Raw genomic sequence first — 17,479 nt, 5'->3', positions numbered from 1 at the left:
ACTCAACCTACAACAGGCACATGGAAAGTAAGGTTTTTGCTTTTATATTTTGAAACAGGTGACAACCAAAGCCAAGCAACTGAAGGATTCAGTTACCTGCTCCCCAGGTGAGTTAGCACCTACTTTATCTCATTAATCTACAGTGGTTTCTTCCAAATAAATCCCTTTTTATGTTAACTTCTTTAGATACAAGGATGTGGGAAATATTTGCCCCATGAACTCTGTTGATCATATCTCTAATAAGGGGTTGAATTACTGGCACCAACAAACCAATCCAACCCTGCAGGTACAGTTGGTGCTAAGATGTATTTAATAAGAGTTGTAGAAATCTTCTTCTCCAGTGTGTGTGGAGAAGGGGAACACAGGAGAAAGCCGGTCTGCGCACCACACAAATCCACTGTGCGCACAGCTTCCCCACACCACCCCCCCGCCCCCCACCGCACAGAGCTTCTCTTCGGGATAAACAACAGCTTTCCTGAGAATTTACATTTCTCAAAATCTGTTTCCTCCAAGATTAACTGGAATTTTGTAAGAGTCTCCATACTCTTTGCTTCGAACCAGGAAGTAAGAAAATGCCTCCTAAATCTTCCAGCCTAACTCAAATACAGGTGCCAGGGAGAGTAATACACTTGAACAAGCCAGGGATTAGCAAACCCAAAGATCTCAGAAAGTCATCCCAGCCAGACACCTGTAGTCCTAGCTACTCTGGAGGCTGAGGCAGGAGGATCACTTGAGCCCAGGAGTTTGAGACCAGCCGATATAATATAGTAAGACCTGTCTCTAAAAAATAAAAATTTAAAAACATTTTTTAAACATAAAAATATTCAGTAAGTGCTGCTTTTAAAAGAAGTCATCCCAGAAAGGATTCAACTTGCAGTTCTCCAGGCTTTAGGAAAGAGGACATTTCCAGATTTCTTTTTTTACTAGTAAAGTTGTTTGTCTGGGCATGGAGGCAGAGATGGGCAATGGGATATTGCGTGAGAGAGGCTTGCCTTCAAGACATTCTCCAAAAATGTATTACTGAAAAGGCAGTGCAGCTCAGAGTACTGTGCTGAGACAGATCTTCCTGCAGCATTGGTAGGGTGTAAAAAGTTTGGTGGAGACAAAAGGAAATGAGGAGTTGAAGTTTAGGGTCTCTCAGAGGTGTCACCTGGCTGGGTGAAGGCACATGCCCATTACTGTCAGTGGCACCAGAAGCAGCTTCCAGCAGGGTCGGTGGCTCACAGATAGAAAGGGAAAAAGCAAAACCAGTGTGATGTTTGGCCACATCCAAATACCCTGCTGCTCTCTAAAAGTACCACTAGGTCTTTGGCACAAATATATTCATTGAACTCTGTGTTTTGCTTTTTTTTTTTTTTTTTCAATATCCTTTAAAGATCCAAAGAACTTTGAAATAAAAATATTTCCTCTGATATTAATGAAGAGTCTCTAAGAGGTGTTGTGATCCATTAAAGCTCTAAAACTGTGCTTTTGAAATATTATTGGAAATTCTAAAATTGTTTAAGATCGTGGATGCCTTTCAAAGACTTTGCAATGGGAAAGTTTAGGTTTAATAGGCTAATAGCTGGCTTAATAGGCTAATGGACAAGGTGGAGGTGACCTTCTGCTACAGATAAGAACAGTCAAATTCAAGCATTTGGCCCTTTCTTATGATAGGCACTCTAGTGAACATGGAAAGAAATGTTTATTAAGAGAAACTCAAGAAAATACAGATAAATAAGAGAAAGAAAATAAAAATCACATTTTAAGCTGCCCACAGTTTTTATTTTGAGAAAGGTATTTCTCTAGACTTCTTCTGATATACACATGTGCATATAATGTTTTAATAAGAATGGGACTATACTACAATACAGTTTTATGTTTTTTTCTCCATATAGTCGTATGCCTGTATCATCATCATGATGGCTACATAATAGTCCATGATACAAATGACATCGTTTATTTAACAAATCGCTACTGTTGGACATTTTGGTTCTTTCCATTTTTTTATTGTTATGAAGTAGTGGTCTGAAAGTGGGGGTGCACAAGATTAGCCTCTGGAATATAGGAACACTATATTAGAATTTCTACGGGTTTTTACTTTATCTTAAAACATTTTATGAGAACGGAATTAAGCTTTCTCATAGTTAATATCCAGACTATGCCAGCGCCATCACTGTGCCCATTATCAGAGGGTACGAGTTACCTATGGCACCAGTGTTTCCTGAGGGAAAAGTGGGAATTCCACAGTGCTGACAAGGTGGTGGTGGCCTCATCACTCATCTTTCACTTTGAACATAATTGTAACAAAATAGTCGGCCAAGTGGATTTACAGATAACTGTAGAATCACAGTGACACTTTTTAATAAGAAGGAGGGCAGAGATGGGAATATCATATATCACACAGAGGCTTCTTACTGTGTTGACACGGTACTTTAAAAAATTGTTGAATTTAAAGATCATCAATTTCGGAGCCAGGTGTGGTGGTGCACACCTGTAATCCCATCTACTCTGGAGGCTGAGGCTTTTTGCTTGAGCCCAGGAGTTTCAGACCAGCCTGTGCAACATAGTGAGACCCAATCTCATTTTTTTAAAAAAATGATTATTTAAAAAAAAAAAAAAAAAGCCATCTTGGGCAATAGCAAGACCCCATCTCTACACTTGGGAATATTAGTTTTCATTTTTAACTTGATTTTCTTTTTCACATGTATTTTATGATTAATGCATTAGGGTGGTACATGGATATAATTTGTGAATAAGTAAATATGCATATATTAGAGTTGTGTATTCAAAAATGTTTTATGGATGGGGTGCATAATCTAAAAAGTATGGAGATCATGAGTATAGAATGCTGCCTGTTGGTAACAGCGTAAGTCTGGGACCAGGAGCTATTTAAACAAGTCATGACAGAGCCATTCAGTGGATTATTACACAGTCTCTGAAAGCAGTGTGACTCTATGTGGGCTAAGAACAGTCCCCAGAGAGGATGCTGCCACTAACATAAGAAAGGGGAGGCAAACACAGCTCTATCGTATGTACTTGGCTCATCGTGTCTCTGAACGCTTGCGCACCCACCCGCTCACACTGATTCACTTTTGCCACTGAGGAAGGGGATTGGGGAGAGAGATTGTTCACTGTATTCTCTTTTGTACTGTTTAAATTTTATATTATGCAAAGGATTTTTTTTAATTAAAACTGGTAAAACAGAAAAGAGGAAACCACTTCAAAAAGTGAAATAAATAAAGTACCACTTCTCTGTAGCTAAATTTTCATATAACATCTATAATTATTTCCTCTAAGTAAAATTAAGTCACAAGTAAATGTATTTTTAAGGTTCACCTACATTTGACAGATCGTCCTCCAGAAAAGCTAGAACTGTGGTAATAGCCATGTGTGGCTATTTATATTAAAATTAAAGTTCAAATGAATTAAAATTAAATACAGTTAAAAACTTAATTCCTGGCCAGGTGTGGTGGCCCACGCCTGTAATCCTAGCACTCTGGGAGGCCGAGGTGGGAGGATCGTTTGAGCTCAGGAGTTGAAGACCAGCCTGAGCAAGAGCGAGACCCCGTCTCTACTAAAAATAGAAAGAAATTATATGGACAGCTAAAAATATAGAGAGAAAAAATTAGCCGGGCATGGTGGTGCATGCCTGTAGTCCCAGCTACCCGGGAGGCTGAGACAGGAGGATCGCTTAAGCCCAGGAGTTTGAGGTTGCTGTGAGCTAGGCTGACGCCACGGCACTCTAGCCCGGGCAACAGAGCGAGACTCTGTCTCAAAAAAAAAAATAATAATAATAATTCCTCGGTGGCATCCCAGTGGCTAGTAGTATGGTAGGACGTTACACTGGACAGCCCTGGGCCAGGCCGTGTCTGCCCCACTGCCCGTGTACGCATGCGCCGTCTCTCTGCGCCTTTGCCAGGACCAGGTATCCTCACACTTCCCAGCCTTGGCCGGCGCAGTCGCTGAAGGTGATGGGTCCTTGTTTCCGTTTTCTACTATTCACCCGCTATAGCTGTATTTCTTCTTTCATTGAGTTGCCTGTATCGTTTGTCCTTTCATCCTCCTGATTTCTAACTCCCAATGCATTGAGAATTTCAACACTCGGTCAGCTATTCTGTCCTATTAAAAGGTTAAAACTTTTAATAAAATTTCCCTTTCCATGTTTAAAACTTGATTGTAGCTACTGGTATAATGTGCTCATACACCTACCTGCCGGAGGCAGCGGCACACTCTAAGGCTTGACCAAAGAGACGGTTGCGTCTTTGGTCACAACTTGAGTCTGTGTATCCCCATTGTCCTCAAAGTAGTGAAAAGGACAGAGACTTGGGATCAGACCGAACTAGTTTGAAATCCCACCTCTCCTGCTTTCTGAGACCTCTTTTCCTCATTTGTAAAATCAGGGTAATGATACCTATCTTTCTAAAATAGTGTGAAATGAAATTAAATCATGCCTAGCACACTGCCTGATGTGCGCCAGGCAGCTGCTGTGGTCGCTGTCACCTGAATTCACCCTGCCCTCTCTGCGCGGCTGTTCCCTAGGCATGGTCAGGCTCTCGGAACTCAGATCCACAGTTCAGAACGCCCGGCCCGTGAGGACGGCCCCGGCCCTGCCAGACGACATCATCACCCAGCGAGAAGAGGCAGAGGCGGCGCTGGAGGAGCAGGACGGGGGCTCGGAGCCCGAGGCGGTGGCCCCAGAGAGCCGGCCTCGGAGGCGGAAGCCGGCCCGGCCGCGGGAGGCGGGGGCGAAGGCGGAGCCGGAGGAGCGGTGCCGAGGGAGGAGGCAGCAGGACTTCGGTGCCGCGGAGCACAGCGGGTCCAGCGACGAGGACAGCCGGGAGAGAGGGAGGACTCGCGCTGCCGAGGAGCCGTGGACTCAGAGCCAACAGAAGCTTCTGGAGCTGGCGTTACAGCAGTACCCAAAGGGATCCTCTGACCGCTGGGACAAAATAGCCAAATGTGTCCCGTCTAAGAGCAAGGTGGGTGAAGGGGAAGGAAGGGCTCAGACTCCCACTGAAGTGCTGCAGCCGCTCTGCCGCGGCCGCTGCCGCTGTCGCTGTCATCTTTCCCGCAGTGCCTTCGAGATCGCTTCTCCCAGGTTCCCTGCAGTGCATTTCCCCGTAGAGCACGTGATTCCGTGCACTCAGTTGATCAATGTGTGTAAATGAGGTCAAGGCTCTAAGTGTAGCGATTATCCAGGGCTCCGACAGCCACCTGCCAACCTTCTTGAGAATGGGTCTGGCTCAGGGCGCAGTGTGAGGAAGCCAGGCTGGGTTCAGCCTCCTCCTCCTCCTGGGAAAGGCAGCTGGCTCCCCGAGGGGGTGGAAGCACCGTTTGTCCAGGCTAAGAAGGGTGCCGTAACATCACAGGGTCCTCTAGCTTTGTGGCAAGTCTGCAAGCAGGGGACCCGCCCGGGAAGGCGATGTTCAGATCCCCCTCGGTTCTGCACGTGAACGCACTGGGACTCAGGGTTAGCACCCAGTTGCCCAGGGGCTCCCAGGCAGTATTTTTGTGTGGGGTCAAGTGTAAGGGTGACATTTAAGATTCTGCTTACCTTCTGTAACCTCAGCCATTTATAATTAACTTGTCTCCCTGCTTATAGCTCTTAGTATCTGCTGCAATCCCAGCACTTTGGGAGGTAGAGGTGGGAGCATTGCTTGAGGCCAGGAGTTCAAGACCAGCCTGGGCATCATAGCAAGACCCCTGTCTCTACAAAAAATTTAAAAATTAGCTGGGCGTGGTGGCACACACCTGTAGTGCCAATGACTAGAGAGGCTGAGGTGGAAAGATCACTTAAGCCTAGGAGTTAGAGGCTGCCGTGAGCCGTGATCAGGCCACTGTTCTCTGGGTGACAGAGGGAGACCCTGTCTCTTAAAAAAAAAAAAAAAAAAAAAAGAAGAGGAGGAAAGATGAGTGTACCCTGGGGAGAGCCACCCCCACCCCAGGCAGCCCCTTGGCCTTGTGATCTGGCAGTTGGGAGCTGTAGAGCTTCACGGTGTGATCTTTTCAACTCGGGGCTTTCCTGACACAAACCGTCTCCCGGGGCTGCCTTCCTCGTGGCTACGTTCGTAGTCTGAGGCACCAGGAACCATGAGAATCAAAAGAACCAATCTCTCTTGCCTTCTGTGCCTATCACGCCAGAGCCTCTGGGCACGCTGCTGCTCATTTACATTCTTATTTTTTTTAATTGAAATTCTGTGTTGGAAAATCTAGCTCGTGGCCATGCATGTCCCTGAGTGTACAGGTCTAGTTATCTATCTCCTACTCTAAAATGATGAAAGTTGAGAGTTCCTGGGGAGAAAAATAAACCATTAGCAGTTGATCTATTTGGGAAGCACAGACTCTCCGAGCCTCTCCGACTGGTTTGCCAGAAGTGATTATTTTCCCTGAATTTCTCTAGCATCTGTCAGGACACAGGCATTTGCATGTGTGATGAATGGACATTGGCTGAAAGGGAAGGAGCTGGAGCAGTGGGTTCCTGAGGACAGAACACTGGGAAAGTCATGGCCTTGGGGATTGGGAGCCTTTCCATTTTCAGCTGAGGCTGTCGGCCTGCAGGTGCTTCCCTCGGGCCGAGACTGTCTGCTGCTCCGCGCTCAGGCCTCCGAGGCTTGAGTGCAGGTCTGGCCACATCCGGTTTCGTGCACTGTGCCGCTAGGATGGCAAAGTATTTTCATAGACCTTAGGCACGTGGATCTTTGGGAAGGCAGAAAAGGCACTTTTAGAAGATGTTCCTGACACTATTGAGGTCCTAGGGAGAGAGCGAACATCCTTGTCTTAACCAAGGCAGCTGGTAAAGTCATCCGCCCTAGGATGACAGAACTCAGATGGCAGAAGTCAGCTTGCTCGGGAGCTAAGTTAGCAAAGGCTTAGGCTACCACAGAGCTAGTATTTTTGAAATAGAAACAGAATGGATTCTGGAAGGTACCTTGTGATCAGCATGAGAATAAGGAGGCCCCCACCACCACCACCCATCTCTGCTTCAGCCTGAGTCCCAGCCCACGTGTGACAGCTCCAGGCAGCCGAGACCCGAAGCTAATGGTCCCATAGTCTGTGGGGACATGAGGGAACGAGGGAGGTGGCTTTGCAGGACAGGGCAGGGCTGCTCTCGGCACTGGCCACCACAGGAGGGTCCCGGCAGCCTTAGGGAAAGGCAGGCCCGGGTGATAGGAATACTGCGGCTCCCGGGCCGCAGGTTATTGGTTTCTCTGAAGTGGCACTTGGTGAGAAATAGTGAGACGCTAACATGATTCGCAAGTTGAAAGTCAGGGTCATCATTAACGATGATGTGCCTCCCAAACAGCTGCCCTCGGCCCCGGGACTAGCGCCTGAGCCGCAGCAGGCCTCCCAGCCCCTATCTAGCCAGGCCTGCCTCCTGCCCGGCTGGACTCGCCCCGGAAATTCCAGGAGGTTCTGGGTGAAGGGAGTGGACGCGAGCCTTCTTTGTTAGCGCTGGGCCCAAGCCAACACCCAGGCCGCTGGCAGGATACCACAGACTCCAGCTTGGGGAAGTAACTGTGTCACCTCTCTTTTTCTCTTCCCACAGGAAGACTGTATCTCTAGGTACAAGTTGCTGGTTGAACTGGTCCAAAAGAAAAAACAAGCTAAGAGCTGAATATTCTGGAAGATGATGTTCACCTTCATTTTCCAAAACGAGTATTTTAAAAATCTCATGCAGAAATTTGCATTTTGTACCTCAGTATTTCTATACGTCATGTGCCTTAGTAAAAAGAATAAATAATAAATGTTGTGCTATGTTGTTTGAACACACGCTGTGTTGGGGGAAAAGGGATCCGGGTATCTCATGCATCATCCGTCATCACTGCAGAGCTCACTGTCTGGGGAACCAAGAGCACTTTCGAGCCATCGGGGCACTGTGTGTTTTTGAGGGAAACATAAGCAAATGGATGTGGAAGAATTCAAAGCTAATGTGTTTCTCTAAAATCCATGAGCAGAGAACACAGCATTGAGTGTCGCCATCGGAGGCAGAGTAGCAGGATGGGGAGAAGAACCCCAGCGTGGTGCGGAGCTGGCTGGGAGCAATGCGAGATCGTGTTAATTGGTTAAATGTATTTAGGGGCAAAAGGCTACATGAACAGGGACATACGGTAGTAAACTGTAAGTTTGGGCTGCTTGGTAGAAATTAGTTCCCAACTGATAGAATTTCCAGAGAACATGCAGATAGGAACTGATGACATTGGGGCCTCGTTTTTAATGCCTGAGTTAAAGATCACTGTTTTGTACTATTCCTGCTGAAGTCTTTTATGTTGTGTCTGAACTGTCCCCAGGAGCTAAGCATCCCTTTTTCAATCTTCTATCGTTTTCTCAGGGCCTGGAAATAGTTGGATACGTGCAGCTTAAACTTGAAAAACGTGAAGATAACCAGAGCACATTTAAGGGAAGTGATTTGACAAAGTATCTGTAAAGATGTCATTTTCCTCTGAAGATTGAAACGAGGTTAGTTTCTGGGAGGAAGGTCTGGGTGGCAGAGGTCCTCACTCTGCAGTGTGAGCCTCCTTCCACGGAGGGGGACGTGGCTCAGGGGAGCCCCAAGCCCTCCGATGACCAAGGCGGGAGCTGATGGCAGCCCCCGGAGTGTAGGCTGAGCTCCCTGCGTCCTAAACCAGCAGTTGAAAACTGAGAAAACAGCAGATTGACAGGTTGAATAGCCCTTATCTGAAGCGCCTGAGACCAGAAGTGTTTCAGAATTTGGATTTTTTTCCGACTTGGGAATATTTGCATATACTTAATGAGATATCTTAGGGAGGGAACTTAAATCTAACCATGAAATTCATTAGGTTTCATATACACCTTATAGCAAGAAGGCAATTTAGTACAATATTGTTTATATTGTATTTTGTGCATGAAACAAAGTTTATGTACATTGAACCATCAGAAAGCAAAGGTGCCAGGTGTGGAATTTTCCGCTTGTGGTGTCATGTTGGCAACTCAAAGTTTTGGATCATGGAGCATCTTGGATTTGGGATTTTCGGATGAGGGACGCTCAACTTGCACCAGCCAACATCTCGCCGGTCTCCTGGTGGTCACTGGACTGCCTGAGTCACAGAGCAGCAGCGCCAGCACCTGCCTGGCCCGGAGGGGAGAGGGGACGGGCTGGCACTGTCGTGTGGCCCCAGCAGTGCTCGCCACCCTCTCCCTAACAACACTCAAAGCTGAGTCAGTCACAGGACAGCACCAGGGCAGTGGCTTCTTCCCCAGAACTTCTGTCCTGGGGCTGGTGGGGCCAGGAGGTGGTGACTGAATTTGCTGCTGGCCATGTGGGTGGGGAAGCACCAAGAATAAAACTGGTCCCCTGAGAGGGACAAGGAGAGACACTGTCCGGGTCCTCCTGTCTCTGAGCCCAGCCTCAGTCCTGTCTGCTATGCAGCCTGTGGCACTCTGAGCATCCTGCCATTAAGTCACCTGTTTTACCTGTGCACCTTGAACCGGGTTTCTCTGTCACACGCCCCCAGAATCCCATCACAAGCTTCTGGGCTGATAATGGAACCCTTGACCTGCCGTGTCCTCATCGTACCTATAGATGAGGCTCTGGCCTGGTTTGCTACCGCCTGTCTCTGCCTCCAGGAAGGAGCCATTCCCCAAGGCGTCCCCCCTCCTGGGGACTCCGGGAGCTGAGGAGCTGGGCTGAAGCAGGACCAGGGGCCGGCCTGGGCGGAGGGACTTGTGTGGGCTCCAGAGCAGCACCCAGCTCAGAGGCAGGTGACAGCAGCCACCCCAGGCATGGTGGGAAAGCCAGGGAGTCTCCAGGGGGAGGCAGCGAACACGGGTCGTAACCAAAGCCACACCCGCTGCCCTCCAGGTCCCCTGGGGGGACACCGCCCGTGTCACCCCCAGCTCTGTAGGTGCCTGCCCTGGGCTGCTATGCTCAGGGCCTCGCTAACGACAACCAGCTCAGTGACTCTTTTCTTCCCTTTTCCTTCCAGAACTCTCTCCCCTTTTTATTTGAGGGAGGGTAGAGGTTGGCTGTGGGCACTGACTGAACGTGGACCTGGGATGTCCCAGGCGGGAGGGACTCTCCCAGGCTCCCTCCGGTCACCGGCCTCCGCTGGTGGACGCCCCCACAGGGCTGTGCAGGCCCCGTCCATCTGCGGGGGCCGGGGCTGGCTGGGGGCGAGGGACACAGGACTCCTGCTACCTACCGCCCAGGTGTGCGACACCCGGTGCCGGTATGTTCTTCTACTCCGTCTCAGCTCCTCGTCTGGTAAAACAGAATTAACGGGGCTGCTGCATACGTTGTTAAGATACAAAATGAGATCATCTGTGTGAAGTTGTTAACGTGGGGCCTGACTTGTCCAAACGGTCAGTGTCGTGTTTCTGACAGTCGCCTCCCCACGGCCGCGGTCTCCCGTGGTGGCAGGGCCGGGATCAGGCTCCTTCCACCCCGGATCCCCGGGGCCTGGGGGGCCAGGCGCGCTGTGTGGACGCCCGGGTGGGGGAAGGGGCTGGAGGGTTTTGGCCGTAGACCAGGTGGCTTAGATTTTCAGCAAATCATCTGATTCTTCTGTGAAATCTGCAGTGGGGACTACGTGGGCCTCTCGCCATCATCGGCGCCACGTGCGGCCGCGCGGCCCGCAGCTCGCTCTCGTCCTGGCGTGTTTCCAAGCTCCCTTCCCAACTTTAGAATAAAATCCCAATTTGCACTGTAAATGGTTTGGGATACCTTCAAAAAAGCCTCTTACTACAGGACTTTTTCTTGATAATGCACCAATCCTATCCCCCAACCCCTTTGGAAGTAGAGAACTGCAGCTCGTTAAACACGCCGAACAGAGCCCCCGCTGCCCAGGGTGTCTGTTGTTTCCCTCAGCAGGTCGGTCTTCTCCTAACATTGAATGCACAGTTTAAATGACGCTGCCTTGTGCACAGGGGGAGGCCCTTGTCCCCGATGTCCAGGCGTGGGCCCTGCGTTACGGCCACCGGGCGTGTGGGGTGCTGCTAAAGGCGGCAGAGCCCAGAAGCCTGCGGATCGGGCTCTGAACTCCCCCAGCAAGGCCGGGGAGGAGATTCCCCTCCGTTTTGTCTGTTTGGCTGGGGACGCCTGCACCCGCCCTCCTGCCCGTGGGGAGGCGGGGACCCCGGGACACAGCTGAGCCTGGCCCTGCCCCGAGGGCGCCCAGGTGGGCTCAGCCTTTTTAGGGCTGATGAGTGGCTCTGGAGGCCGAGGCAGGGCGAGGCTGAGGCGCGAGACCTGCGTGAGTGCGGTGACTGCCACTGCTCAAGGTTAGACGTTTGGTTAAAAAAGGATTTTGATGTCTTAAATTTTAACCCCACCCCCTGCTGCTGCCGTCCCAATTAATGGTCCAAAAACAAATCCTGTTTCGAAATACTGAGCTGAAAATGAATTGCCTTTGCCTCAGGTCTCCCTTTGTAACCTCACTCCGGAGTCTGCAGGCACTCGGGGTGCCCTGCCAGAGGGTGGCCAGGCCGGGGGGCGGCCATGCAGGTCGCCCCTGAGTCACCCTCCCCTCTGTGGGGCCCCGGCCTTTGCAGGGTGGATTCCAGGATGGGCAGAGGCCCCGGAAGTCCCTGTGAAGGCAGCAGGGGCTGCACTGGGCGGCGTCTAAACGTTGGGACTTGGTTTGGGGTCGTTTGTGCGACGGAGCCCACCGTTCTCCCGGCCGGACGCTGCCCCTGTAGCTCGGGAGCGGCCCCGAGGCGCAGCCACGACCCGGGCTCTAGCCTGGGGCTTTATTCACCAGGGAACTAAATGATGGTGCCGTGGCTACAGTTCTGTCACCCTGGTCTGGGGGAAGAGTGTGGCGACAGGCAGTCCGGCTCCCAGGGACACTGGGGGCAGGTCCTGGGGCTGGGAGCTGTGTGGAAGCCTACGGGCCAGGGCAGCCCCCAGCCTCCCACCTGCCCCAAGTGTGGCACCGCCAATGCCTATGGGTGGCACCTGCGCCAGCTGTGGGACATTCAGGGCCAGATTAAACAGGGTTTCTGAGACGTGCCTTCGCCCTTAGAGACTGCGGCAGGGACCTGGCGGAAGGGCCACTGGGCTTGTTGTGTAGCAAGGTGAGCGCTCGCCTCTTGCCTTCGCGGCTTGGCAAGGAGCAGCCCCCACCCCAGCCCGTGAGGGCCCCGGGCAGTGTCTCCGGGTTGTCGTGGGTGAATTCGGTTCCAGGTGGAATCCTAGTTTCACAAGATGAGACTGGCAGGATTTGGGTGCAGCGGCAGAGTCGCTCTTCTGTTTTCTGTGGCCCAAGTCGTGAGGGCAAATGGACACTGTGTCGATGCTTTTGTCATTACTCAAAAAGAAATATTTCATAAAATTGCAGATAAGGTATCTACTTGTTTCTACCAAGTTAACCTGGTTCCGATCTGTCTCAGAGCGTCACCGAGGTGCCACGGCAGGTGTGTGTCTGTGCGGGTCCCCCTGGGCCGCTTGCCCTCAGGTGTGGCTTAAGAAATCTCTGCTGGAAATTTTTTCTTTGGCCACGATTATGGGAAAGCTGGAATTTAAAAATTGGATGTGGACACTTTTGCCTGGGGCTGTCGCTAGTGAATGGGAGGATGGGAGGGAGGATTGTCCTGGGGCGGGATGGGAGGCGCCAGGATCTGAACCCGCTTCGACCTGGGCCTGCCCACGCGGTTCCAGCCAGCTGCCAGAGGCTGGGACTGCCACTGGCTCTGAGATGAAGCTGTGCGCCCCGATGTCCCCACATCAGATGGAGGGAAGGGGCTGGGCTGGAGCGTGGCGAGACGGTTCCTGCCCTGCCCCTCTCTGGGGCTCTGGGGACACGAGCCTGCCCTGTCCTTGCCCAGCTTGGCAGCCTGGCAGCCGCCCGTGCCCTTCCCTCCTGCCCGGCCTCTGGTGTCGGTGCAGCCCCGAGGCTGGAGACATCTTCATCCCGGTCTGGGGCTGGACTTTGATTCCAAAAGTCGCACCAAGTAAGGGCCGCAGTGACGGAGAGAGACCGGTCTGACAAGGAGGAAGGGCAGGTCACAAGTCGGAAGCAGCTGCAGAGCCACGAGGCTGGCAGGGCAGGGAGGGTTAGGGGGACCCAGGTCTCGCCTGCTCTGATCAGCTCAGCCCACAGCTGGGAGACCTGGGCCCAGCAGAGCCTCCCTCACGTCCCACGCCTGTGACTGAAATGTCAAGGTGTCACAGTGGGGTGAACGGTAAAGCTGCCCGGGCCACAGCCAGGAGAAGGGCTCTTGGCACCTCACTGGGCCTCCCGGTGACAGGCAGCTCAGGGACGCCAGAGCAGCCTCACGGGCACAGGGGGTGCCGGTTGGGCGGGGACCCCTCAAAGACTGGGTGCTTCAGTCCCGGCTGCACGGCGGACCCCTGAGGTCGCACTCGAGAGGCTCTGGTTTTGTGGGTTCCGGGTGGCACATCCCTGCACAGTGGGTGCCGCCTGCAGGCCAATCTGCTGGTCAGCCGAGAAGCTCCACAGCAGGCCAAGAGTTTGCAAGAAAGAGGCACCTTATTTTACTCGGAGATTTCTGTGTGTGTGGACAGTTCGGCTGCAGAAGGCGCCTGTCTGCGCTCGCCCTGGGAGACCAGGAGAACCAGAGAGGCCATTGTGACAGGGACAGCAGCGATGCCAAGATGCAAAACCTCCCGATTAATCTGTCTGCTGGGTGAGCCAAGTGCAAAACACCAGATGCCTCAATTAGAATGTCAGGGAAAACAAACTCGATCAGCAAAAAAGTGAATTTCTTGCTTTAATTCTAAACTTCAGAAGGTACTTCGAAAATTAAAATGTGAGTTTACGGCTGCAAACCACAAGGTCAGTTGCGGTGGACTGAATGTGTCCCTCTCCACGCCAAGTTCATGTGTTGAAATTCCACCCTCCAAGGTGGCGGCACCAGGAGGTGGGACCTTTGGGAGGTGATCAGGTCTGGGGCCTGAGCCCAGGAGGGGCCTGGCGCCCTCGTAGGCGGCCAGAGCTCGAATGCCCTCTTCCCGCCGGGAGAAGGCACAGTGAGAAGTCAGCCACCTGCCACCTGGGACAGGATGCTCCCCAAGCACATGGGCACCCTGGCCTCAGGTGTGCAGCTTCCGGAACTGTGAGAAGTAAATTTCTGTGAGACTGGCGCTGGCTTTGTACACGGGCAGATGTTGGGGAACGTTAGACCCGCCAGCCCAGGTGACTTTGCACCCACTCCCCATAGCGCTTGTCGCCTGACCCCTACGCCTCTGCCCCGCCGCCCAAACTGCTCCTGCTGCGTCACCAAGCGTCTAGGACTGTGTCTAGCATCGTGTCCCAGAGGCTCAGCCCCACCCCTGCGATCCCGCTGCCCACCAGCGTGGGTCGCAGCCTCCCGTCCTTTGGGGGAGGCAGTGGGCGTCAGTCAGTCCTGGAGCCCCCGGCTCCTCCTCACATTCCTTTCCAGACGTTCCAGCTTTTGCTTTTTAAATCTTGTTTTCCCCAAGGTGGGGTCTTCAGCCTCCTTCCTCTTCCCTACCCTTCCCCTGCCCTGGTGACTGCGCCTGCCTTAGTCTGAGGGTCGACTTCCGGGTCCCAGAGCCCCTGCCCTCAGCACAAGCACAGTCCTCCACGCTGTCCAGTGACAGTCACAGGGCTCGTCTCTAGTGTCCGAAATAGCTGAGCAGAGACTTGGAAACCTGACTCTGGGTCCCCTCATCAGTGAGTCCCTCCACGGAGTGCAGAAGTGAGAACCGTGCGCGTCAGCCAGCCAGGGCCACCAGGGCCACCGCGGGTTCATTCCCTTCCCTAAGGCCTACACGTGGTGGAAACGTGCCCTGCTGCTTCCGGCCTGCCCTGCTCAGTGGTCACTACCCCTGGGGGACCCCAACTTACCTGTCCTCTCCATGTATCTCCTCTGAATTCTCCAAACCAGTTCAGTGCCCGGTTCCACCAAGGTTTCGCCTGTTTCTCCCTAGTCCCATCCTTGCCCCCTCTAGCCGTCAGGGCCTCCATGGCAGTGGGCCAAGACCCTGGCGCCCTCACATCCCTCGGGAAGGCAGGGGGAGTGGCGGCGTGGGCGGCGACTCGGCGTTAACACAGAGCCGAGAGCATCTCAGCTCCAACTGCAGCCGGGTCCAGGTCTGTGTGTTTGCGGTCACGCCTGGGACAGGCAGAGCCGTCGGAGGACAGAGGCTGTTTGAGGCCGGGTTCTGCTGGGCGGCACTGGGAGGGCTGGGGACGTGCTGGGAGCTGGAGCTGGTCAGGTGGCTTGAGCCACACTGCCCTGCAGATGAATCGCATCCCGTCACTCCGAGTGAACGCGGAGGCGGGAGGGGTTCTAGGTTGTGGCCGGCATGTCCTGCCTTAGTGGCCTCAGAAAATTCCTGTTCTTAATTGCACCAGTTCGAGCTTCAGCAGCTGTGTGAGTGCTCGCCCTCTGAGCCTCACCCTCCTCATCTGTAAGGTGGGATTAGAGCTGTGTGCGGATTAGAGGGACACATCCGGTGTGTCACACGATGCCCAGCTCACAGTACCCTGAGTGACCGGCAGCTGGGTGTGGACGATTCAGGGACAGCCTGCCCCGGGATCAGAACTGGTTCCACCTGGACGAGATCAGAGTGTCAAGAGTTGAGAACAAAACTTGAAAATTGAACTCGGGCTCCTTGAAGTTGCCCGTGGACTTTTTGAGAGTTTCTAGCAAAGAGGCGGCCAGTGCAGAGGCCGTACGCTCGTGTGGGTTATGGGGCTCCTGTCTGTGGAGCCCGGATCTAGAAACTGACGCGTCTGTCTCCTGACACCCGCCGCCTCCCCTCGCCCGGGACTGCCCTGCCGGCAGCGCTGCCCTGATGCTCTGTGACCGCGGCACCCTCTTCCTTGCAAACCCACGGCACTTTTCCGGCCTCGTTTTCTCAGCCTGTGTTGACCCCACAACAAGCGCCCGTCCTCCCCACCCCTGCCCCTTCCCACGCTGCCTCTTCTCCCCGAGCCCCCCGAGCCCCGTCCCCTAAAAGGAAAGGGAACGACACTTAGCTTACGGTGCTCCTGCCGTGACAGCCGCTGGTGGGAAACCGCACTTGTGACCAGGAAAATCAGTAGTTTATAGCAAACATAAAATTTAATTTCTAAAGTCTTTCATGTCACTTTTACTGCAGTGACAAACGCAGGCCACGTTTATGTGTATACTATCTATTCAACTAGACGGGAAAAGTGCGTAAGAGAAAATATTTCCAAGTTACATATGCATTTATTCTAACAAAACTGCCGGCAGGGTGATGAGGATGGGAAGCTTCCTCTTTTTCTACCTTCAAATTTCTGGAAAAGTGCTCACAGTGACTTTCGTGATATAAAAACCAGGTTGCTATTCGCACCCGACAGTCTTCAGAGGACCCTGAGGTGGGACTGGATGTCCACACTCGGGAAGCCGATGCCGTGTCTGTCCCTCGGCCTGTGACTGCAACCCCAGCCCCCGGTGCAGCTAGCGAGATGGCGATGGGGAGTGTGGGGACAGCTGGAAGGGACACACGACCCTCACGGATTCATGGGGGGAGGTGCCCCGCAAGGAAGAGCTGCAGTCCCAGGAGACTCCGATCACGTGGTCCTTGCTGTGTTCACAGAATTGTATGTGTTCAGTGGTTATTGTTCTGTCTTTGTGGGGTATGATACTAATTCAGCTATTAGTTTGAAAGAGACATTTCTTTTGTTGCAAGTAACTGGGTGAGGGATATGTTAACAAGTTGATGTGAACTTTTAACAGAGTAAAAATTTTTTAAATGATTTCCAAATGTTTATAGACGTTCACAGCCGTTTCATCTTGAAAAGCCTACTTTAGTTTCTACAAAAAGATGGTGTGGTCCATGTTTCATTTTCACAAAGTAAAACGAAGATGAATGGTATCTGTCTCACTGAAATTTCTAGTCAAAAAGTACATCACTCATGTATAAAAGCAACATTACATTTTGTCATAAGGTACCTAACTCTCCTGCCAGTTGTGGGAAAGGAACTGTCCCCAGGGTCCCAGGGATCAGCCTTCTGCTCTTCCTCCTTGGTGGCGGTTTTTTCTTGGCCCACAACACGATCACACACCCCAGGACTCGAGAGTGGCTGTCCAGACAGCACCCAGCCCTGCCACCTCCGTCCGGGGCCAGGGCCGGCCGCCAGGCAGCGGCTCTACAGGACGCCCCCAGAGCACAAGGCACCCGGCCCGCAGGCACCAGGACCAGGACGCTGCCGAGAACAAGCAGCCGAGATAAAGGATACGCTGTTAAGAAATCTCTTGGAGAGTTTAAAGAGTCACCTGTCATTTTAGAGGAATGATAATCCTTAGCCCTGGGAGAGAGGAGACTTTCTAGAGTCAGATAATTATTTTTCACTTGTGTATAAAAAAGTCTCTCCAGGAACCTAAACTTCACTCCTTAATAAAGCTAAGAGCCTAGAACCAGTTTTTCTTGTTCACTCAACTCTTAATTACTTGGAGCAAATTACACAGATCAGCGTGTCCTGATTCAATTAAGTCTGAGGTAAAGCCCAAGTGTTTGTGTTTTTGAAAAGCACCGCAGGCGATTCCGAAGCTTCCCAAGACCCAAGAAACACCAAATGGATTT

At 52.1% G+C, this 17,479-nt stretch overlaps 1 protein-coding gene across 1 annotated transcript in view; it reads left to right on the top strand.

Moving 5' to 3' along the window:
* The window catches only part of DNAJC1 (DnaJ heat shock protein family (Hsp40) member C1), a 170,575-nt gene extending 162,847 nt beyond the window's left edge, over positions 1 to 7,728 (top strand). The window contains exons 10-12 of the mRNA XM_069458820.1: positions 59 to 107; positions 4,522 to 4,961; positions 7,529 to 7,728. Coding sequence (XP_069314921.1) covers positions 59 to 107; positions 4,522 to 4,961; positions 7,529 to 7,597 — 558 coding nt within the window. The 3' untranslated portion in view covers positions 7,598 to 7,728. The remainder of the gene's footprint in view (positions 1 to 58; positions 108 to 4,521; positions 4,962 to 7,528) is intronic.
* The last annotated feature ends 9,751 nt before the right edge of the window (positions 7,729 to 17,479 follow it).

The sequence above is a fragment of the Eulemur rufifrons genome, chromosome 25, assembly GCF_041146395.1.
Source record: "Eulemur rufifrons isolate Redbay chromosome 25, OSU_ERuf_1, whole genome shotgun sequence".
Classification (NCBI taxonomy): domain Eukaryota; kingdom Metazoa; phylum Chordata; class Mammalia; order Primates; family Lemuridae; genus Eulemur; species Eulemur rufifrons.
This window is presented reverse-complemented; position numbering and strand designations above follow the sequence as displayed.